The sequence below is a fragment of the Stomoxys calcitrans genome, chromosome 2, assembly GCF_963082655.1.
Source record: "Stomoxys calcitrans chromosome 2, idStoCalc2.1, whole genome shotgun sequence".
In the NCBI taxonomy this organism is placed as follows: domain Eukaryota; kingdom Metazoa; phylum Arthropoda; class Insecta; order Diptera; family Muscidae; genus Stomoxys; species Stomoxys calcitrans.
The window spans coordinates 220,350,709-220,375,250 of record NC_081553.1 but is presented as its reverse complement, the minus strand read 5'-3'; the positions used below and the strand labels follow the sequence as shown (position 1 = coordinate 220,375,250).

Below are 24,542 nucleotides of genomic sequence, written 5' to 3'. Positions count from 1 at the left end.
ACACGAAATAAAGTTATTTGCTAATAAAAACGATTTATTACGCCACATATGTACTTTATTAGCCAAAAACGAGTAAAATTCAGCCAAAATTATAAACCAATGTTTGTCGCCATCTTGTATTCTATACAACTATTTTTCACCGGCGACACATATGCATTGGCTGCAACTGAAAATTTTGTCAGAGGTGCATGCCCAGCTGTAAAAATTCTTTCAAAAATGTCACCCTTTTACGCAAAGAAAATTTCAATTCAGCTGCGTTTGCTCAAAATAGCTTTTGTCTGAAAAAAGATCACAAATTGTAAAGACAAAACGATTCGTTTGATCGAAATAGCTTTGGTCTGAACGCCTGATTATGATCTCGTAAATGTAATGAAGCAATTATGCTTATTACAAAACGTTGCCTCTGACATTTCAAACAAAACAATTTTATTAACAGAAAATACTTGGTGGTGAATAAGGGTCTGACTTCGGAGAACGCGGACATTTTGAATGTTGTATAAATCATAAAATTTTTGATTCATAAGCCAAAACAAAAAAGCTGACACGTTTTCCCTCATTTAAGCTGAGTGTGCTTTGCAAGTGGAATGCTGTCAAACTCCATATTAAAACTTCGGTGAATTGTATTCAGCTATTTACGGTACACTTCGTGGTAATATGTCATGGTACCAGCCCATGGCGAAACAAATTAAGGTGATCTCATTTGTACAACAACCACAAACCATAAAGTGCAAATCATAAAGCAATCCCATGGCAGCCGGTTGTACGTACCGGATTGACCCGATGAAGTCCTCCATCGGCAAGTGCTGCCACCTCAGTGTACAACACACTGCTACAACAACAACATAAAGTGCAATCCGCCATCTTGCCATTAAGCTGATTGACGTTTTGCCAACACACATAAAGAAATTTTTTGCGAGTGTGTGTATACGTGTGCGTACATGAACAGAGAATATGCGAGAAAGAAAATAACAACAAAGAGAATGCAAAAAAAAGTCCGTCATCTTAATACCGTCAAAGCTGGCCGGCTGCTAACAACTGTTCGCGTGAGACCACCTTTTAAAATCCGCCTTGGTAACAGCCATTAGATGCACCCAAGGCGGATTTAATAAGGTGGTCACACGCGAACAACTTTCAACAGCCGGCCAGGTTTGAAATGGCGTATTGCACCATATGATTTGTGTTTGTTGTACAATTGAGACATGAGTTGCACCATATATAAGAAAAAACGGAATAATGAATTAAAATCGTTGAATTAGTCGTCAGTTTAGTATGGGCCATGCAGAAAACAGAGTTGCAAGAAATGGGTACAAGGAGAGTATACATTATAAGGTAATGTTACGCGAAACGTTGACGGAAATTACAATATTAAAGCCCTTTATTGTATTTACACCATACTCTAAGAATGTGATAATAAATAAGTTGTTTCAATTTTATAGACATCGTCGTTTTAATTGCTTCAATGGCATTCCGATCAATGACCTCGTGCTGAGTCATTCACAGTTATTAACATCACTGACATACACTGGCGTCGTACGCAAAAATGAAAGTATTGCAAAAATACCATTTTTTGCAACCGTTAGTGAAAATATGTTTTCCTTTTCTTTTTTGAAGTTTTGTCTACTCTTGTCTCTTTTTTACACACCACATACAAAAAGCAAAGTGTCAGTGTCCAAGAGTTGAGTGCACATCTGTGTGTGCCTAACACCACTACATGAAAATGCCTGTACGAAACGTTCCCATGTAGTTGTATTCGTGATCCATATTTTGCGGAGGTTTTTAACTAGAAATTTATTCTACGCAAATAATTTAAAGAAATTCCAATCGCTTTTCAAATCTCAAAAAAGCAGTGTTTTCCTCAAAGGAAGTGTAGCTTTTTCCCATGGAGATACGAGGCAAAGAGCTGTGAAAGCAGCAAATTGTGAATTTTTTGGTTCGATTCTTTCGTATTCTCATGAATATCGGGTGAAATTGAAACACAAAGACAAGTTATCCATCCCCATACACACACACAACTACTCTTGCAAGTAGCAGTGTCCATCCACACAACGAATAAAGACATCGTCGTGAGGAAGAACAAGCACAAAAGTCGAAGGAAAAAAGCAAACAAAACCCTGAGTGAATGTTTGTGGTTGAATCAAATTCAACTTAAAAAACAATAGACAATTTCGTTTTTGGAAAAACGACCCAAGAAATTCGAAAACCAATATATGCAAGAAGAAATGCAATTGAAAAATTGCTAAAAGAAGTGGCAAAAAATAAAAGAAAAAAGTCGTGTTTGTGTGAGTGTTTGTGTCGAACAAGAAGAGGAAGAAATTTACGTGTGTTTGTGTGTTGCAATCATTGGACGACAAGCAACACCAAAACGAACAATAAAAGAAAACCAAATCAAAGACATCAACGACCGTCACCATCGTCTTCTATCTCTCCAAAGCCTCTGAAAAACGCAAAAAGCAACGGAAGGCTATTGTGGAGCCAAGCACCAACGAGCCAGCCAGCCATAATCCATCCAGCTCTTGGAGGGAACTAACCCTATCGCCACCAGCAGCAGGTTTCTGTGGCAACAGCATAGTGAGTGTTGGAGAAGAAGAGAAGAACGTGCGAAAAATTTTGTGATTTTCTTACTTTTTTTGTGTTATTCCCCCTTCGTTTGGTGTATTAGTTAACAAGTTAACAGACGCCGTTTTTGTGCCATTTTTTTCTTCTTCTTCCTTACCTGCGCCTGCTCTCACGAAATTTCCTGAAATATTGAAATATCCATTATCAAATTCATGTTGATGTAGTTGCTGTAGGGCCTTTCTGCCTACCTACCAACAAACAGCAATTGTATCTCTACCCAATCTTAAGTGGTGTCCCACAAAAAAAAAAACAGAAAATTGGTAATTGAATCCCAGATGTGTTGAACCAATAATAGCCACAAAACAAGCGCAAGCAAAGCATTTCAAGGTTGCTAATATTGGCTTTGCTATACAATTGGTCGGATACTTGTCCTACGTTCCATCGCACAGAACCAAGAATCATCATTGTAGCCGCTGCATCCAATTAGTGTTCCTAATATCCTTTTTTGTGAAAGGAGACCATCAAACGCAATTGGTGCGATACCAGAGCTGGCAGCAGTTATTGGTGGTTGCATCCGTAAAGACTTTAACGTTCCATTATTGCCGCTTTGGAATGTTAGATGCGGTGAACTCTTGTATTTACGGTCGTAGCAGTAGAAGCAGCAAAAGTTCGAGTATTACAAGTCGTTTGAAAGTGCATTCGGAACAAGGACATCATCTTACAATAACAGTTTATTTGGGTAAGTTTTATATTTTCGTAATAATGTGAGGAACAGTGTCCTACTACGCACACACACACACACAAATGGTCACACACATTTCCATACACAAACGCACACCTACTCGTAATGCATGCAGATAGAAGGCAAAACAACAGAAAAAAACAAAAAGAATGTTGTCAACATACGTTAAGGATCTTTGGACTCAGGCAGGAAGTCATGATGTTGCGAAACATTTCGCTTGTGCCGATTTTGAGTTATACCAATTTTGTTGTTGATCAAACAAACTAAGTTATATTTATTTTCAGGTTAGAGAGATATGATACCAGACGAAATGTTTTTACTGCAAAGAAATGAAGTTACCGAATTCGATCTTGTTTTGCCTTAATCTGGGTAATACGATTGAAGCTCTTGTGACCAAGCCAACATTGGGCATAAAGGATTGCTATAAATTGCAACAATGTTACTTGAGGTGACGGTGTAAGCCTAGCTTATGTTATATGAAATAGTTCTTATAGAAAAGGTTTACCTCAAAGTTTCACGCCTTTTTATTGGCGAGGCTAGATAACACCAAAATCATAAATGGGTTTCATAGCAAATTTTGCAAGGATTTTGAAAACTCAAGGCTGACATTACTTGCTTAATGATATCTTTTCATGTAGTGTGAATGCATATTTTTAGCTCTCTTGGAACCCACCATGAACCACTATGTCGGTTCGTAGCTTAACCTTAATTTCTCTGGTTAGTCTTGTGGGTTAAGCTTTTTGAATGATATGGAAGGCAAATGGTTTTCAAGAACGACATTCAATTATTGGCTGTTCACCACTTTTGCTACCGTGTCCTCATAAATGCTGTTAACATGTGCTTGAACTACTCTTGATTGCCAAGGGAATTTAACTTCTGCAGGTGCTATGGAGGTCTTCAATAACGGCATTCACTCGATAGCACTTTGCCGTTCCGCCTGTGGTATCCGCGTGAATGTTATTTAGAACCGCCTTATATGCTGCCTAACCCGGTTGTAGTTGTTGTAGTCATATTTTCATAAAGAGGTGGCTATCCTCTTCAAGCTCCTGTAGGTGAGCAAGCACGTCGGAACAGGTTGGCCATTGGTTATTTAAAGGCGCCAATAACTTGACTTGTCATATCGAGCATCAAAAGGCACTCGTTATTTGTGCAAGAGCCGGTGCCGCCTGACATCTCACTGAGACTCTCCGCCTGATATCGCTGATTGTCCTCGACTGCCGTTGCAGCTACTCCGTATGGCGCATTCAACTTTCCGCAACCTGTGGACGCCCGGTAGCTCGCAGTAAAGCTTAATTTGGTGGCTTACTCTTGTAAAGCTGAACATCGCACTTTTCATCATGAAGATCCAATAATCAGATGGTCGTTTGGATTGCTGCGTGTCGCCCAAATGGCTAGTTCACACTGGCCTTGTTTTATGTATGACACACGTCCTTAACCTGCCTCAGAGCACCCTCATGGATTCTGATGTCTGGAACAACGGGCAGAGTGATTCCACCACTGAAACCTGGAAAAGATCAAAGTAAAGGAAAGTCATACAGGTCCATCTCCTTCTCTCCCCAGTACCCAAGACGTTCGAAGGTTACACAAATTAACCGGATTCTAAATAAGGCTAGGCCATACGACAGGAATGTCCTTGTAGCTCTGGACATCTCGAAGGCTTTCGTTGCCGTCAGTCATGCCACGCTTTTTAAGGATCTCGTTTAAACGTCTTTCCAGCTGGGTGTAAAACGAACATCAAGCCATTGGTTATTTTAAAGGCTCCAATATCTCGCCATGTCGTATCGAGCATTATAGGCAATCAGTATTTAAGCAAGAGCCGGCGCCACCCGGCCTCTCACTGAGACTCTCCACTCGATACCGCTGGTTGTCCGCGATTGCAGTTGCAGCTACTCCGTATGGAGCATTCCACCATCCACAACCTTTGGACGCCCATTTGCTCGCAGCTAAGCTTCTCGTGATAACAAAGAATACAACATTGATTGGAGCTTAAAGTTTCAGCCTGTGTGATGCTTATATATTATATATATGCTTATTTGAAAACCCTTATAGATGTTGTTGTAGCCGCATTTGTGTTTGTAGGTAGCGATTCTCGTCAATCTCCGAAAGTTACCAACCTCGTTCCGGTCTATGGGACGATTGCCGCGGGAACGTTGTTTTCATTGGTTATTTAAACGCGCCAATAACTCGCCTGTCATACCTGATTCTCAAAGAATCGTTGCTGACTACATACAAAGCAATACCGGTGTGGACACTCCAACAGAGCGACATGCAGTGGAATTACATTCATAACTGATGAATACTACACTACGTACTGCGAATGAGCAGGAGAAAGACCTACCCGTGCGAAGGCACAACTACATGCTCTCTAAGTAGTATGTACTGGGCAACTATCGCAGAAACCATCCAGTACACCTTCTTGTCGATAGACACCCAAACTAGAATTGATCCCAGATTGTTGGATGTGTGTCCCGATTGTGACACGCCTTCTGTTTAACTTCCTAGCCAATCCAACTCAACTTTGGATCAGATCCCTCTGGACGATAAGCGGTATCGAGCGGAGTCTCAGTGAGAGGTCGGGTGGCAACGGCTCTTGTATAAATACTGAGTGCCTATGAATCTCGATATGACAAGGCGAGTTATTGGCACCGGTCCTTTGAACCGGAACGTGCTTGCGCACCTACGGGATCTTAACGAGGATCGCCACCTTCACATGAAAATGTGGCTCCAATAACAACAACAATAGCCTTTTAATCTATCACAGATATTAGCGACGCGGGGGCTGAAATTCGAATCGTTCAATATTTTACATATGATACCATCTCGATGTCGTCCGGAGGGGTCCGAATAGAGAAGGTTTAGAGGTAAAACTGTGCAAAGTGCAGGACTGAATGTCATACGACTACTCGAGATTGTTTTTGGATCTGCGTTTTGCTGGGCGGGGTGGCGGGAGGTTATGGTGGTTTTTATCCCCAAAACGGGAAAACCGAGCCATTCTCAAACCAAGGACTGCAGGCCAATAAGCGTCTCATTCTTAATTTTGATGATTTTATAGAGACTAATTCTAACTAATTTTTAATTTTGGGATTCTGAGATCTTTCGAGAGGGGGAAGTTCGTTGCATACGCGGGCGACGTCGTCATCATGGTGGGTGGCCGTTCCTCTCTACTATTACGGACCTCGTTCAGGGAGATTTGAGGAAGCTGTCAGGACCAACGGGCTTGACATAAATCCCAGAAAGACTGAACTGGTCCTTAACACCAGGAGGAGGAAGCTGGGTGTTTTTAAGGGATCTGTCCTGGATGGGGTAGATCTGCTGCTCTCTTCGGAGGCCAAGTATTGGGGCGTGATTCTTGACCAGAGACTAAGTTGGAGAAGGAACGTCGATGAAAGGTCAAAAGAAGACAGAAAGCGCTCTACGCCTATCGCAACTCAACAGGAGGAGTTGGGGGCTAAGACCGGGATCGGTGTAATGGATGTTTACGGTGGTCTTTCGGCCAGTTATCACCTATGGGTGTCGGGTGTGGCACAAAGCTCTGGACAATTGTGCCCTTCGCAGGATGATCGAGAAAGTACGGGTACCACAGCAATGATAATTACAGGGCAAAGGAGAAGATCCCCAAGAAAGGCGCTGAATGCCATTCTGCTGGGTGGGTGGCAACACAGATCGCCATCAGGCTGAAGGAGTAAGGTACATGGCGGTCCTCTAATTTGGGTCATTCTTCTGTTCTTCAGGCGGATGGTGATGACGCGTGGTGTCATGCTATATGCGGGATCTGTCCTGGACTGATTATATACCAGGTGAGTCCTTTCTTGTTGATGGCTTGGAAGTCGTTCTTGGGCGCACCCCGCCCTTCCCGGGACCCCCTGTATGCACGGATGGGTAAATGAGTGGAGCACCGTAGCTGAGTCTTCATTGAATACCTTGGATTTGGAGAATCTTATAGACTTAGGCAGAGGTCTTCGCAATACTGAAGAAGACGATGTTGGTGCGGGAACGGCAGCCCGATCAAACCATCACTATATACGTGGACAGCCAGGCGGTGCCTAAAGCTCTGGCATCTGGCAGCGTGGTTTGAAAGATGCAAAGAGCTTCTCCGATCCATGGGAAAGGCTAACAGGCTTAGCTGGTTTCCAGGCCATCAAGGTGTGGCGGGGAACGAAGCGGTAGACGAGCTGGCATACGAACTGGCCAGGTATTGCGAGAAGAAAAGGATTAGGGGGGAACACAATAACAAGTTGAACTTGTTTAATGGCGCTGATCAAAAGAGATTTTTCCGCACAAGAACAGAAAAAATTTTAGTAATGAAAATGAGTGCAAGGATCATATTGACGTAGAGAAGACAAATAATTATTTTGTTGTAGATGGCAATAATGACGATACTGATATCCTGAATTTACATGAGTGAGATGGAGGATTTTCTTTCAGATGCATTGATTTGAATGAGTTATATATGGCTTTGTCTAAGGCAACTTCAAATGCAGTTGTGATTGATGGTTACCCCATTAGGTTTATTAAATTAAATTACATTTCTAACTGTGTACTTCATCTCCGCAATAACATTATAACAACATCATTATATGTGAATGTTGGAAGTTTGCACGAGTAGTCCCTGTACCTAAAAAAGGTAAATCATATGACTGTGTCATATGTGTGTTCCCGGCACAGGATAGCCGTGAGCACCACACAGGCTGGAATATTGAGGTCCGATCTGTGTGCTGTTCATTGCTGTCACGAGAAGTTTAGCTGCCAGCTACCGGGCGTGTCCATTGGTTGTGGATAGTGGAATGCTCCATACGGAGTGGCTGCAACAGCAGTCCCGGACAATCAGCGGTATCCAGCGGAGAGTCTCAGTGAGAGGCCGGACGGCACCGGCTCTTGCACAAATACTGAGTGTCTTTGATGCTCGATATGACGTGGCCAACTTGTTCCCTCGGCGATCGGTCCTTTGGACCGGAACGAGCTTGCTCACCTGCAGGAGCTTGACGAGATCGCCACCGATACATAAAAATATGGCTAGAACAACAACAGGATATGGCTTTGGAAATCTATGCCTTTTCATTCCAAAATTACTGAACATATACTTAAAATTCAAATATTGGAATATATATCTGTTCAAGATTTATTAAAGAAGTTTCAGTTTGCCTATAGGTCGACTTATAGTACCTCGTTCATGCTCTTATTTTTAACGGAATATGTGAGGGAAAATTTGAATGTAGGTTTTAATTGTGCTATGGTGACTAGCATGTCCGCCTACGACGCTGAATGCCTGGCGAGACCATCAAAAAAAATTTCAGCGGTGATTTACCCCTCCTAGTGCTGGCAACATTTGCGAGTTACTACGCCATGTAAAACGTCTCTCCAAAGAGGTTTCGCACTGTGGCACGCCGTTCGGATTCGGCCATAAAAAGGAGTCCCCTTATCATTGAGCTTAAAACGGACTGCACTCATTGATATGTGAGAAGTTTGCCCCTGTTCCTTAGTGGAATGTACATGGGCAAAATTTGCTTGTTACAATATTTTTAGGCGTAAGACTTATAGTCAAGATTCACTGAATAAGGTTAAGCTAAGCGATCAGTCGACATACATTTTTTTTTTAATTTTTGGCAGTACTTGGCATTGAGGATGTCAGCTTGTTCCCTTTCTACATTCATTCTTTGTTTACGTTTTCTCCTATTTGATGACATTTTCAATCGGCAAATTTGACATCCTTAATGATGTTTATGGGGCCTATCCACTTTATGTTTGCGCAAGTGACCTAACCTTCTTTTCGTGAATTCTAACTATTAGTATTGCATTAATACAATGAAAAGGTTGAACACCTCTTTTCCAGCCAGGATTTCCTTAGGCTCTTCACGCTCTTGTCATTTTCGAGTTCTATAGAAGGCCTGAATTAGCTGATTGGATCATACTCCCGACGGCGATTATGATCCAAATGTGTATTTATGTTTATCTATTTTTTTATCCATCTTCTACTTTTTTCTAAGATGAACACAATGGCCATAATGTCTCCGAGTGAAGCGGCTAGTAAGAGAAGTTGCTAGGTTGAAGCGTGCTCTCCAACCTAACCAAACCTAGGTTAGGGTAGGTTGAAAAAGGCATTGCAGATATTAATCCGCCCCATGCCACTTTATACATACACCTAAGCCAGTAATCGGCTTATTGTGAACTCTAAACACTAGAAAGTAACCACGAAGAAAATCTAAGTCAAGTATGTCGAGTTACTCTACTCATCATCCCCACGTGTTACTCTACTTATCTTCCCCACATGACCTACACATGCTCTCACTTACTGCACCTATTCTGCAAAAAGACCCTCGTAGTCCTATCTGTTCTTCTAACCAAAAGTTCCGGGAAATTCCGCAAAAGGACGCCCTATTTGTTCTTCTAACTAAAAGTTTTGAGAAAATTTAATTTTCAAATCAATTTTCAGAAAACTGTTTACTTTTCTAGAATGAATTTAAAGTTTGAGGTTATTAAAATATTGTACGAAAAAATGTTTATAATTTTCAATTTTAATTAACTTTTCCCATAATAAGATTTAAAAAATTTTAATGAATATACAAATTATAAATAAGGGATTTTTGGATTCGTTGTTGTTGTAGTAACCACATTATCGTATGGAGGTGGCGATACTCGTCAAGCTCCTATAGGTGAGCAAACTCGTTCCGGTCCAAAGGACCGATCGGTTATTTAAAGGTGCTAAAATCTCGCCTTGTCATATCGAGCTTCGTGCAAGAGCTGGTGCCTCCCAAACTCTCACTGAGACTCCCCGCTGGATACCGCGGATTGTCTGCGGTGCAGTCACAGTTACTCCGGATGGAGCATTCCACTATCCATAACCTGTGGACGATAGCTCGCAGCTAAGCTTCTCGTGACAGCAACAAACAACATACAGATCGGTCCTCAATGTTCCAGCTTGTGTGGTGCACACAGCTATATCGTGACGGGTTTGGATTTCTTTGATCTTTATATCAAATTTTGTCCTTGAATTATTTTGTACTTTGGTATTGGTTTATTTAGCTAACAATGTTGGTATAAATGTTTTCAGTCATAAACATTCTATAGAGCTAATCGCTTCGATCTAAAGGTTATTCGAGCCTTATGTCAATTAACTAAATTACCAAAACGTGATGTTTTTTTTTTTGAAATTATACCTGTGTTACAATGACTTACCGTTCGGACAGTTCAAGGATTTCGAAATAGCTATAATTACGAGCGACACACACATACACACACCTCCTTACACACGCACACAGGGACCACAAGTGCACATTATAGGTAACACCAAATTAATGCATGAAATTATGTAAAAATAAAGCTATTAGAACACATACATAGTAGTTTCTATCGCTCAAGCCTTGGTAATGTATATCCGTTTGTAAGGGCAGACAGATGATGAACGGTCTGGACTCCCTTAATGTTTTATGCCCAATTTAATGAGTGCCACAATAAATATGTTTCCTTTTCTCATGAATACTCTTAATTGCCAAGTGTTGGGAGATTTGGTCTGCTACCTGTAATGGTTTTAGCAAAATTGGGCTTACATTTTTGTGTGGGTTTGCACTAGACTACAGAGTGGCGGAAATCGTATGTTGTCGATAGGTCTTACTGATGTGTTTTACCGAGAAAGCATTATGGCACCATTCTCGCTCAACGACTTGTACATTACAAAATAGGCTTCAGTTTCAAATATTTTATTCAGCTCATAATACGTATTTACATATTGGAAAGCATATTTTGAGATCTTCGTATAAACAGTAGACGTTGTGGGCCATTCAGCACGAGATGGTTTTAAGCACCCCATGGGTTGGAACTGTGAGCGCCGATTTGTTTGGTGTTCATCTTTACAGCTAGAAGCTCAGCTGGAAACTATCGGGCGCGTCCACAGGTTATGAATAGTAGGATGCTTCGTATACGGAGTAGCTGCAATTGCTGTTGCGGACAATCAACTGCTAAAGCTGTTGCGGACAATCAGTCAGGCGGCACCGGCTCTTGTCTAAATACTGAATGCCTAAGATACTCGATATGACAAGGCGAGTTATTGGAGCCTTTAATAAACTAATGACCATGACGTTGTCGCCGTGATCGGTGCCATGGATCTGAACGAGCTTGACGAGGATCGCTTCCTCCACATACAGAAATGTGGCTACAAGAATAAAGAAAATATTGTGTGAAGAAGCAACTGGAACTTTAATTAATGAAATTTTGCATTTTTTATATAAGGATAATGTTGTTGTTGTAGTCATATTTCTGCAAAGAAAGTGCATTCAAAATGATTTTGAAAGTGCCAGAAATGATTTTGGGTGATTGCCAATTCTTAACGCAATTGCTGTAGGTGTTCCTTCCTTACTAGCATGTTGGAGGAGCGGTGGTTTTCAAGCTGCTTTTAACAGCAAAGTTATTTTGGTGGTTGTGGCAACAGCCCACTAGATGCTACTTAGCCAACATCGAACATTCCACAATGTGTCGCTCAAGGTGTCGCTTATCAACGTATCTTTCATTGTCTGCACCCCAACTGCATCCGGTAAGGGACTTGAGGTACTTTTGACTATTTATCGAATCCGATCGCCGCGGGAATGTCATGTTCATTGGTTATTTAATTCTCCAATAACTCACCTTGTCATACCGAGCGTCATAGGCACTCAGCTTTTAACCAAGAGCCGGTGCCATCCGGTCTGTTGTGGCTAGAACAACAACAACCAATGATTTGGGAGTACTTCAAATCAGAAAAATCATTTCATCTGCAGGTGTCTTTCGTCAGCATGCCGTTTGGCTTAGGTTATCTGGTTCATAATTTGTTGTTGTTGTTGCAGGCAAATTTTCATGTCGAGGTGGCGATCTTCGTTCATCTCTTGTAGGTGATCAAACTCGTTCCGGTCCAAAGGATCGATCGTCGCAGGAACAGCTTGGACATTGCTTATTTAAAGGCGGCAATAACTTGCCCTGTCATATCGAGCATCGTAGGCACTCAGTATTTATGCAAGAGCCGGTGCCGCCTGGCATCTCACTGAGACTCTCCGCCCGATACCGCTGAATGTCCGCGACTACTGTTACAACTACTCCGTATGGAGCATTCCACTATCCGGAACCTGTGGACGCGCCCGGTATTTCGCAGCTAAGCTTCTCGTAATAGCAATGAACACGACACAAATTGGAGCTCAATGTTCCAGTATGTGTGGTGCTCACAGCTATCCCGTGCCGGGGTTCATAATGGGATTTGATATGTGGTTATTTTCTCGTAGTATTCTAAGACCAGAAAAAGTTATTTGGATCTTATTATATAAAAAAGACACAGATTTGAATGATTTGCTAATATTTGCTTAGCTCTTATAACACCCTCTACCTGCTGTCAATAAACATATAGATATTGGTGTCTAAAGTTGATGTTAATGATTTGACCTCTTTCTACTGTGACTGACTTGTTTATGGTTGCAACTTAAACATTCATTCGTTCATCGGCTTAGCCATTACCAACCATATCATCAACATCATTTCACACACAGCAGAAGGGCCAATGCCATTTCTCCTCCATTTATAGTTTATAAATACATACAAAATTCCTTTGAAACACCACAACACGTAGCAATATGCACAGGATAACGATGCTGATGGGCATAATGATGATGGTGATAATGAAGATAATGACTATAACTGCGATGACAGTCCGTTGTGTGATGCTGTCGATAATGATATTCTTGTTTATATGAATGACCATAAAGAAAAAAAAGTAAAACGCCAAGAACAACAAACAGTTAAACCCCTAGTGGGACTTGAATATGGAATAATCTATGGATGATATTTATGTCGAAAAGAGGCCCAAGTGTAAGGATTTTCCTTGTTTTCTTTTGTTTACTTATTGCTTTTATAGATGTTATTGTTGTGTTTCATCCAGTATATGTTAAAAAAGGTAGTGTTTATGAAGAAGCATTGTGAATAGCCGACTTTTGATTGTTATTGTGAATAACTACCAGACCCAAAAGGGGAGATAGATGTAAATGGGACACCAGGGGTTGAATTACCGCTTACGCGATCGAGTAAAACCGTTCGAAATCGTTCTATTGTGATATATGCATTTATTAATTGAAGGGGAATTTTTGAAATTTAAATCGATTTTTTAATCTTTGACATACAAATTTATATGCAAGTGGTATAACATCCACAAAGAGTATTGAAATAAAAATGTATCTATGCCTCCATTAACTACGAGATCACATTTCATTCGAAACGAAAACGTACTCGATCACGTATGCGGTAAGTCAACCTCGGGCTTTAATAGCTTGACTTGAGAAATGAATTAATTATTATTTTTTTAAATTTTGTCAAATTTTGATTTTTTTTTTAAGAAATTCGTGAAGAAAAAATTTGAACAAAAGTTGGTCTACTAAATGAATTTTTTGTTATGCAAATGCATAAGGTAAATTTGGCCATGAACATTCCATTGAGGAACAGAGGCAACCTTCTCACAGATCGATGAGTGCTGTCCGATTTAGATTTAAGCTCAATGATAAGCGGCATCTTTTTTAAAGCCGAGTCCGAACAACGTGCCGCTGTGCAACACCTCTTTGGTAGAAGATTTTACATGGCAAAGTACCTTACAAATATCGCCAGCATAACCACCGCTGAAATATTTGTTCTGATGTTAAAGTAAGTTCGACGTTCAACCTATCGCATATGTTATCGAAGTGGAGACCGGAGTTCCCAAACCAAACTCAGACAGTTTGTATGTATTAGGGCACGTTAAGATGTTGTTTACTTTTTAACGACCATTTTTTACTTAATCTAAAGAAAAACCCCGAGTTGGTAGCGAGCTTAGATTACCAGGGCAAGTTAATCAATTCCCAAAAAGAGACTTTGGTCTTGATGCTACAGTGGTATCATAATGAACTACAAATTGTCTAAGTGAGCCTGTAACGAATATTGCCATACCTTATCGAAAGAAACCCAAACTCAGTCTGAGGCCGAAAATAGGTTAAAGTTATTCAAAACATTATGGTTATGTTATTGGCATAACAACTTTGATATAAAAATCCCTCCTTCCGTTCTGCTGCTCTACCACATTGAAACATAAACAAACATAAGCAATGCATTTCAACTGATGCGTATATGCATTTAAAAGACGCAATTGACTATGACGTTTGACTTTGTTTTTTAAAGGTTATCACAAGTTTGTATCAACCAATTCCAAATTTTGTTGGGGAGTTCGGGCAGGAGGGATGGGCGCTTGAGAGCTAAATAGAAATGTACACACATACCCACACACAAACATATAATAAAAGATTCCTGCTACAGGTAAAAACTTACCATCATGTGTATGTGCCATATTAGGAATCGACCATATATCCATAGAATTTTAAAAGTCAACATTTGTAAATTATTTTTATTTCATTTCATGTTTTGCTTTTTACAGATTATGGCGAATTTAAATTTTCAACAACCCCCAAGAAGCATAGCAAATGCATCTCTAACGGGCAGAACTACAGGCGGATTTGGTGGTAGTTCATTGTCCGGTCATGTAACACCCACGTCAGGAATGTTTCCAAGTGGTAAGCCTTAACATTTTGTAGCCTTTAGTTTATCGTTGATGATTGTAAATATTTTGTTTCATATTTTAATTTAGGAGCGAATTATGGACAAACGCAACCTCAACTATCACCGAATCGTAATGCTCAGCTATCGGTTGGTGGTCCTGCGTTAACAAGTGGTAATCGTGCAAATGTTTTCAGCCAGCGTCCATATGTGGAAAGAAGAATGCAAGGCCTGGGAGCAGGACCTATGGTAAGTTTTTTTTTAGGCAAATGTTAATATAGATCTATGTATGTAAATGTTTTTGTTTGCAAAAACAAAAATGTTTTTTTTATTTATAAGTTGCAAAAATTAAAGCAACGCTTGCAAGTGAGAAAGGAGATTAAGGTTATTATAGGAAGGTAATTATATGTAAGAAGATAAACTTTAATCTCTAGTTGATAGCAAGGAAATTTGCCAACGAATATATTCCATTTAAAAAGAGCAATGAGACTTCTCATATTAATGAATGCTGCCTGATTCAAGTTTTAGCTTTATGTTAGGGAACTTTTTTACAGCCGAGTTGGTAATGACTTGGTAAAAAAGTTTTGCATGGCTGAAGGCCTTACAAAGTCGTTACAAAAAAGGTGTTAAAAACACATCTGAAAACTTTACTAATGTTCTCACCAGGATTTCAACTGGATATATCAAAATAATATCACATCATGTGACTTAAGAAGTGGTCTACTTGAAGATTAGAGACAATTCTAGTTGCTCGAATAATAAACATACAGACAGGGTTGCCGTTGAGCATTTTTGAGAAAAGGGTCACAAAAAGGGTATTTTTTCTGCAAACAAGAACAGTAAACATAAATCATAAAACTTAAAATAAAACTGGCACTGGATAAGTATGAGCAACGCAAGGGTTTCGATCTTTGAGCTCATAGAAGCTTAGTTGGAAGTTACCGATCGCGTGCACAAGATAATGGAATCCTCAGAATCAGTGGTATCGAGTGGATAATCTCAGTGAAAGCCTTACAGGAATTGCGATAGACTGGAAATGGCGTTACTACAGCACCAAACGGTGACGAACTATACTAAAGCTGCCATAACACGAGGCATGAATTTAGCTGTGGTTTTTTGGTTAGTCGGAGACTGAAACACCTTGTCTCCAGCATTACTCCGGTGGATGAGATTCTAGCCACAATCCGCAGAAAAGCCAAATTCTTCAACATCAGCCTTATTTGTGTCCATACCCCGACGGAAGACAAAGACGACGAAAGGATATATTCTACGAACGCCTAGAGAGAGAATAAGACCGCTGCCCCGCCCATGATATTAAAATCGTTCTGGGAGATTTTATTGCAAAGATAGGAAAGAAAGGCATTTTTGGTCCAACAGTCGGAAAGTTTAGCCTCCACGAGATAACGTCCAGTAATGGGTTGAGGCCGTTAGATTTCGCCGCGGCAAAAAACATGTTAGTAGCACCAGATTTCAACATTAAAATATTCACAAAGCCACATGGCTGTCAGCCGATCAAAACACGAGGAACAAAATTCATCACGTTGTTATAGATGGAAGGCATTCATCCAGCGTGTTAGATGTACGATCGATCCGTGGAGCGAATATAGATTCGGATCATTACCTAGTTGCAGCAAAGGTTCGCACCCGTTTGAACATGGCGAGGAAAGTACGATCTGACACTGCACGACACTAGATATTGAAAAGCTGCAAACACAACAAATGGCAGCGGCATACTCCACTCGGCTGACCCAACTGCTTCATGAAAGCACTCCTTGTTCCGATGATGTTGTTGTTATTGTAGTAGCAGTGTGTGGTACACTGAGGCGGCAGCCCTTGCCGATGAAGGAATTCATCGGGTCAATCCGGTACATACAACCGGCTGCCATGGGATTGTTCCGATGATATAATGGCGCAGTGGCAAACTATTGCCCACTCCATGAAAAATGCCGCGAAATCCGTACTTGGGTAATGGAAGCCTCCTCCAAGAAACCCATGGTACGACCAAGAGTGTGGAGATGCTACTGAAGCCAAGAATGCGGCTTATAGAGCAATCCTGGAATCATAAGAAACGCGCCAGATGAAGGAGAGGCATCGGGAGAAAAGGAGAGAGGAGAAACGTCTATTCCGCAGAAAGAAAAAGAAAATGGAAAAACGTGAGTGTGAGCAAACTGAGATGTCCAGAGGTCAGAATGGAGCCCGAAATTCTACCAAAGAATTAAACATCAAACCGATGGCTTTGTGCAGGCACATCCTCCTGCAGAGACAAAGAAGGAAATCTGTTAAATAACACAGATAACATGCTGAAATATGGAAAAAAAACATTTTACCCAACTGCTAGTGTCCGACGTTGGTGGCGAAGAGGACCAATCCGCAGAACCAATCCCTGACGATGGTATATAATGTTTACCTCCTAGACAGAATGAGGTCCAAGCAGCAGTGACCCGATTCAAGAACAACAAGGCAGCAGTAGCCGACGGGTTACCCGCTGAACTATTTAAGAACGGAGGCGACACGCTGATAAGGCGTATGCATCAGCTTATCTGAGCAAACTGAGTAGAAGAATGCATACCCGATGATTGGAACCTCAGCATACTATGTCCCGTACACAAGAAACGAGACAAGACGGAATAAGTCTGCTCCCCATCGCATACAAGATACTCTCGAGCGTACTGTGTGAAAGATTAAAACCTAAAGTCAAGTAAATAATTGGGCCCTATCAATGCGGCTTTAGACCTGGTAAATCCACTCTGGACCAGATATTCACACTGCGCTAAATCCTGGAAAAGACCCAAGAAGGACAAATCAATACCTACCATCTCTTTGTTGACTACAAAGCCGCCTTCGATACTCCTTTACGTTCAAAGGTATTTCAAGCCATGTCTGAGTTTGGTATCTCTGCAAAATTAATAAGAATCTGCAGGATGACACTTGCTGATACGTGTTCATCTGTAAGAATAGGAAAGAAACTCCCCGAACCATTTAATACCAAACGAGGTTTCAGACAAGGAGACAGCCTATCGTGGGATCTCTTTAATATCCTGTTGGAGAAGATTATATGAGATGCAGATGTGAATAGATATGACACACTAAACACAAGAGAACACATGCTACTCACCTATGCCGACGACATCGATATCATAGGTCGGTCACTGGAAGTAGTAACTGCAGCCTTTGAAAGAATCGAAAGAGAGTCAGTGAAAATGAGTCTGGAAGTAAATGGAGATAAGACGAAATTAATGGTTGCAACACCCGAAAAGCCTTGCACAACCGAGCAGATAAAGAAAATGGAGAAAGTTGGAAACCACAACTTTGAGACAGTCAGTAACTTTATCCACCTCGGCACCACCGTAACCGAAACGAATGACACCAGTTTTTTGGTTGGTTGGTTATTTTTTAAGGGTCAAAAAACACACACCAAACAGTTTTTAGAATGCCCAAGAAAACCATGAGTCGAGAATCAAAATCAAGCTTTCGGGGTTTAACGACAATATTCAGTTTTAGTAAAGCTTTTGTTGTTGCCGTCAAAAATCGGATGCTTGATTGAACTCATTTCTTGGGCAAAAATTCATATAATTTGTAGCAGATTACCACCACAATCGCATATGGACAGTTTCTAAAAAGGCTTTCTCCTGTACTACGACTTATTTTAAGTATATTGCTTAGATGAATTTATAAATTTCTTTGCTGTGTATTGTTTTTTTTTTTTATCGACTGAAATGTCAAATAAAGCCTATTGTTTTATAGAACAAATACAAATTTTATTTGATGTGCACATTATTAAAAAAAATAAATAAAAATTGATTCTTGATAAAATAAAACAATATTTTTTTAAGTAATTTCTCTAAATCACTTTCTTTTCAGTCGAACATGGGTAATTTCATGCAAACAGGTCGAGGAGGTTATGGCAACAGTGGTAGTGGCGGTGCCGCTGGTGGTCCTCTGAATAATTTCCATAATGTGTTTGGTGGCAGTGGGGATACAACAACGCCGGCCCTGCTTGATCCATCAGAATTTCCATCACTGACAAATGTCCGCGGCCAGAATGATCAATCACTGCCTCAGACGAATCCCCTCCAGCCGCCGGGAAGCAAACCTTATGGTAATTTCTTTACCTCTTGTGAGTTTTTCAATGAAATATTTATCCTCCGTTTTATTATTATTATTATTTAGTTTTATTAAAACAACACTTCATTCTTTCTCTTATAACGTTTACTTTTATTTGTGTGTATTATTAATAATTCTTATTTTGGTTACATGATTTTCTCAACTCTCATATCAAGCATATCAAGTACATGTGTCATTTTCTAGAGTTCAATTTAATTTTTTTTTATTTGTTCGTTATTAATACGAATTTCTCTTGTTAGTAGTTGTTTTGCAAAGCGTATTACTTCTCATTTCCTTTCTTATTTTATTACATAGAACATTTTTTTGTTTTATTCAATATCTGCTGAGTATTAATGTTTATTTTAATCTGTGATTATTGTGAATAGTAATATCAGTAAACCTTACCAAAGGATGTTTATTGGTTGGGAGGGTCACGTTTTTATAACCAAAGCCACTTAGACTGTCACTGAAACGACCATAAATTGGCTTTACTGTTTGTGGGTGAAAAATCTTAAGATAATGTCTAAAAGAGAATATTTTTGGAAATTGGACATCAAACAAAGATTTGTTAATTTTAGGGGCCTGCCAAAAAGCACCCAGAGAAGCATTTTAGCACACCATCTCGCTAACACCTCAGCTCTAATCATTCCAAATTGCAAAGTGATATCTACCCGTTCTCACACGGCATATTTTTACTAGCTCTTTTCGATTTTCTTCCACTGTGCGGAGTGCCACTGAGGGACATCTTATAAATAGTAAAGCCTAGTACTAACTTCATTCGCAGCAAAAATGCCTATTAAATTGTTGCGAAATCCAACGAACTCTATTTTTTGCTGAAACACAAACAAAAGTCAAGCAACAACGCACGGCAAAGACAGCATCAATGAAATAGAGTTGATTGGTGCCCATTACGTGAGCATTTAATTTCATTGGCAATTATTTGTATCGAAATTTGTTTTGGTGCAACGACGTGTCGCTAAATTTTGCTTATAGAGTTCAATACAACTTCTACAGAATGTGTTCGCATTTTCTTCGTCACCATTTTTTATAATGCGTTTTGAAAGTTTTTCGGCCGAAAAGTCGAAGGCTTAAGGGGATAATCATAACTGAAATGTGTTTAAGCATTATTGTGAATGATAGATTATGTCTAAAGGAGTTGCCATCTCTGTGCAATTTGTGCGCTCGTCGAATTATTCAATGTAATGAATGGTGGAAAATCGTTGTGTCTTTACGATTTTAATTCCTAGACGAAGAGTATTCGACCAAAAAAAAGCCATATATTGATATAATCCTATAAACCACTTTAAAAATGTTGGATTGAAGTTGTATATACTTAAAAATATTTATCTTCTAGGAAAAATCTCGGTTTAACCTGTCTTAAATAATTTAGCTAGGCAATTATTACTTACCTAAAATTAACAAAGGATCCATAGTGGTTTATATACCCTCCACCATAGGATAGGGGTATACTAATTTCATCATTCTGTTTTGCATGAGATGTTTCGGTATGAGTTTCAACAGCTGTGCTAAGTATGGTGTATATATATATCTGCCATATAAACCGTTCTAGGATTTTGTGTTCTTAAGCCTCTAGAGGGCGCAATCAACCAATATGGTCTGAATAGATCTATAGCTTGATACAGCTTCCATATAAACCGATCTCCTGATTTTGCTTCTTGAGCACCTACATGGAGCAGTTCTTATACGAATGGACTGAAATATTACCAAATGACTTCTACAATACTATGGGCTTCAACATTCAATTAATTTATGGTCCGAATCGAACTATATCTTTATTGAGCTCCAATAGCATAACAGTTCTTATTCATTATTCTTTGTTTGCCGTAAAATCTAGGTGAGTGTATATAAGATTCGGCCTGGCCGAACTTAGCACGCTCTTACTTGTTTTTTCTTTGTTTGTTTCTCTTTCGAGACGAGCTCAATGATCGAAAATTATTTGCAATGGAAAAGAAAAGCCAGAGATCACAACACACACCAACAACGCGTTTGGTATTTGGTTGGAAGACTTTTCAAGCATAATAGGTGTGGAGGCTTCAAGGGCCATACATTGCAGTAGGTCGTCGTACTTATATCGAATATAAAAGCACGCCACTACCACAAGTTCTTTAAGTTCGTAGCTCTAGCGGAATTTTTGGTAACAAACACAGGGTGACTGAAAACAATATATTCGTTTGCAAATCTGCCACATTCTTTGCTGATGAACTTAAGCGTTATTTTGTACAAATAAGTCCATTATGTGTAACAAAAAATGATGAAACCGAAAGTAATCGTCGATGCTTACAAAAAGCGAAAAGAAAATACCGTTTAGGATATGTCAAAGCATTTCTTATGGCAATCGGGGGCCGAATTACGGCATGAACGAGTGAACGTGAACGAGTAAAATCGTTCGAAATCTCTCTATTGTGAATTATGTATCTTTTTATTGAACGGGGATTTTAGAAATTTAAGAACGCCAGTATTTAAATCGTACATTATTTATAAAAAACTTTGACATAAAAATGTATATACAAATGGCATAACCTCCATTAAATACAAGTTGAAATATCTTTCGATACGAAAGCGCACTCGATCACGTATGCGGTAATTCGGCCCCAGAATTTCGCAGCGTAACGTCTTTTAAATGGAAACATATAAACAGTTAAATCCATATTGATACCACAGTTTTTATTTTGTGACAAAAGACTAAAGCCCCTGATAGGTTTCAATCTCCCTGCCTTCGTAATAGTAAAGAATCTGAGATTTAACATAGAAAAAATACAAAATCACAAATCACAGATTCAAAACAATAAACAAACACCAGCAAATAGAATAAAAAAATAACACATAGTAAAATTTTAAAGATCGGTATGTTTTGTATAGACACATTTGTAATTAATATTATTAGACAAGCACTCGTAAGTAAACTCTACCTTGCTAAATGTTGTCGTGATAACATTAGAACAAAATTTCTTTGTTGCTAAACAAAACCAAAAACACAGGCAATGATTTGAGAAACTAACAGTAACTTATGTAATTGGATAATCAACACACTCACACCACTTTCTTTGTCTCTCTTCTCTCTTTCTCGTTCACTTTGTGTATATATACTATATATCGATATTTTCCTAAACATTGATAATACTATTGCCTCCTACTCCTACTTTAAAACTCCAAAATGCGTAACCATCACAACTGTTTTATGCTAAGAGTTTTCTTTTTTTGTTTCTTTCTCCAATCTGCTTGTGATGATGAAATTAAAAAAAAAAATACCCAAACTCAATGCTCAACGACAACATTCACTACAACACCAAATAAATGCAACACCTACAACACACCTCCAACTATAGTTGGCATGGTGAAACAACCAACATCGGAACAATCGGAATTCACGATGTCGAATGAAGATTTCCCTGCGTTACCGGGCACACACAACTCGGATGGTACAACGAATGCGGGAAGTATTGGACTAACAGATAGTAATAATTTGGATGGTACGGATAAGACGATGAATTCGATTGTATCGAATAGTGGGTTGGGTGCCGTGGGTAGCGGAGCCGTGGGATCTGGTGGAGGTTCAACAGCAGGATCATCAGGTGCCGCCGGTAGCAGTGCGGTCGGTGGCTCTGGCGGAGCGTCAGGTGTTGGTGTAGTTGGCGGTGGCAGTAGTGGAGGTGCGCCTGGCAGCTCGACGGCAACGAGCAGTGGTAGTGGAAGTGGTGGTGTGATTGGCAGTGGTATTGGTGGTATTGTTAACAACTCTGGAGTGAGTAGTGTACAGCCCAGTGGTAGTAGTGGTGGTGGTGGAGGAGGCGGCAATACAACGGCTGGTCTTAGTGGTATGGGTAATAGTGGTAGCATTGAACAACATCAACAACAACAGCAACAGCAGCAACAACAACAACAGCAGCAGCAACAGCAACAACAGCATCCGAACGATAATTCCAGCGATAATAAATTGGTGAAAACCGGCGTGCAAACATCTCCTGATGGTACGCTGATTTTCCCTCTTACTTTAACTTAGTCCCCACATAACAATGCATGCCCATTATTTGTTTAAAATTGAACTTTCTACTAAGAAAAAAAACTCAAACATTTTTCTACCTTTTGCTATATTTCAGGCAAAGTCACAAATATACCAGCGAGTATGGTGAATAACCAATTTGGAATGGTTGGACTACTGACGTTCATGCGTGCCGCAGAATCCGATCCAAATTTGGTGACATTAGCCTCAGGCATTGATTTAACAGGGTTAGGTTTAAATCTGAATTCCCAAGAAAGTTTGCATCCAACATTCGCTGGACCGTTTGCGGATCATCCCTGCAGGTTAGTTTTAGAAACACCTCTAAGACCATTCGAATAGTTTTAGTAAAGTGAAATTTTTTACCACATCTCACATTTCTCACATTTGTTTGCATAAATATTTCTAACTGGCCTCTCTTTTATTCTATTTCAGAGCACAAGATGTCGAATATAACGTGCCACCCGAATATCTGATTAATTTTGCGATAAGAGACAAACTTTCCTCGCCTCATTTAAAAAAGCTTCAAGAAGATCTGCTGTTTTTCCTGTTCTACACAAATATCGGCGATATCATGCAACTTATGGCTGCCGCTGAATTGTACGTTGCGATTTGTCTGAAGTTCATATAGTCCTTTGTTCTAATTCAATTTTAATTCTAATTCAATTCCATAGACATAGTCGTGAGTGGAGATATCACATAGAGGAGAAAATCTGGATAACTCGAATTCCTGGCCTCAACCACCAATATGAGAAAAATGGTACAAAAGAACGTGGCACCTTTTACTACTTCGATGCGCAGAGTTGGAAACGTTTGTCCAAAGTTTTCCAAATCGATCCCGAGAAATTAGATAAATGCCCCAATATAAGTGCGTTTATGAACATAAATGGACAGTCTGTATAATATTAATAAAAAACGAAAAAATCTTAAAAACACGAAAAAAATCTTTACAAAGTTCTTTAAAAAAACTTTCTTTTTTAAAATTAAGGATAAAACAAAAAAACAACACACAAAGCATGAAAAAATAAAAAAACGTAAAATATTGTTTTAAAAAAAATTGTGAACGCCACATTTTTCGGGGAAATTCAAATATTTTCAGGGTTTTGAATTGAAAAATTTGTTCATCACAAGAATAGCTTTTAGCTCGATTTTTTTCAAAGGAGGCTGGCTTCCTTTAATTTTAAGCAGCAACCCATAGTAATCAAGTTGCATTATTCAGAATTTGTGGAAACAATTATAACAAGTTTACTTTCTTAGATCTAGGATAGGATTGACGTCCTGAAGAATGCGTTAGGGCCAAGATAAAGGGAACGTATAACATTTTGTGTCTCAAGTTCGTATGCTGTTTATATATGTCAATGGGATGGACATAATTTTTGGTTGAAAGGTGAAGTGGAGGAAGAATTTTTTTTTCGGAGTTTTGAGTAGTGGTGCAAAATGTGTTTAAGTTGTTGTATTTGCGGTGGTTATCCCCTTATTTATGCTGGCTACATTTGTGAGGTATCCTGTCATGTTAATACTTCTCTACCAAGTGGTGGCCGCTATGCGGCACGCCGTTCCGACACGGCATAAAAAAGGAGGCCTTTTATCGCTAAT

At 39.6% G+C, this 24,542-nt stretch overlaps 1 protein-coding gene across 5 annotated transcripts; it reads left to right on the top strand.

Annotated features, from left to right (window-relative positions):
* Window positions 1-1,711: 1,711 nt before the first annotated feature.
* Window positions 1,712-23,971, top strand: LOC106096385 (regulator of gene activity). Of its 5 annotated transcripts, none has more exons than XM_013264112.2 (9): window positions 1,712-2,568; window positions 2,781-3,295; window positions 14,706-14,841; window positions 14,916-15,073; window positions 18,686-18,941; window positions 22,276-22,917; window positions 23,047-23,251; window positions 23,382-23,546; window positions 23,621-23,971. In XM_013264112.2, exons 3-9 carry the CDS (start codon window positions 14,709-14,711, stop codon window positions 23,847-23,849), a joined length of 1,788 nt encoding a protein of 595 aa, XP_013119566.1. In that variant the 5' UTR covers window positions 1,712-2,568; window positions 2,781-3,295; window positions 14,706-14,708; the 3' UTR covers window positions 23,850-23,971. The 5 variants fall into 5 exon arrangements, with proteins under 5 accessions (XP_013119566.1, XP_013119565.1, XP_013119564.1 ...); XM_013264111.2 differs by having other exon boundaries at window positions 2,660-3,295; XM_013264110.2 differs by having other exon boundaries at window positions 1,712-3,295.
* The last annotated feature ends 571 nt before the right edge of the window (window positions 23,972-24,542 follow it).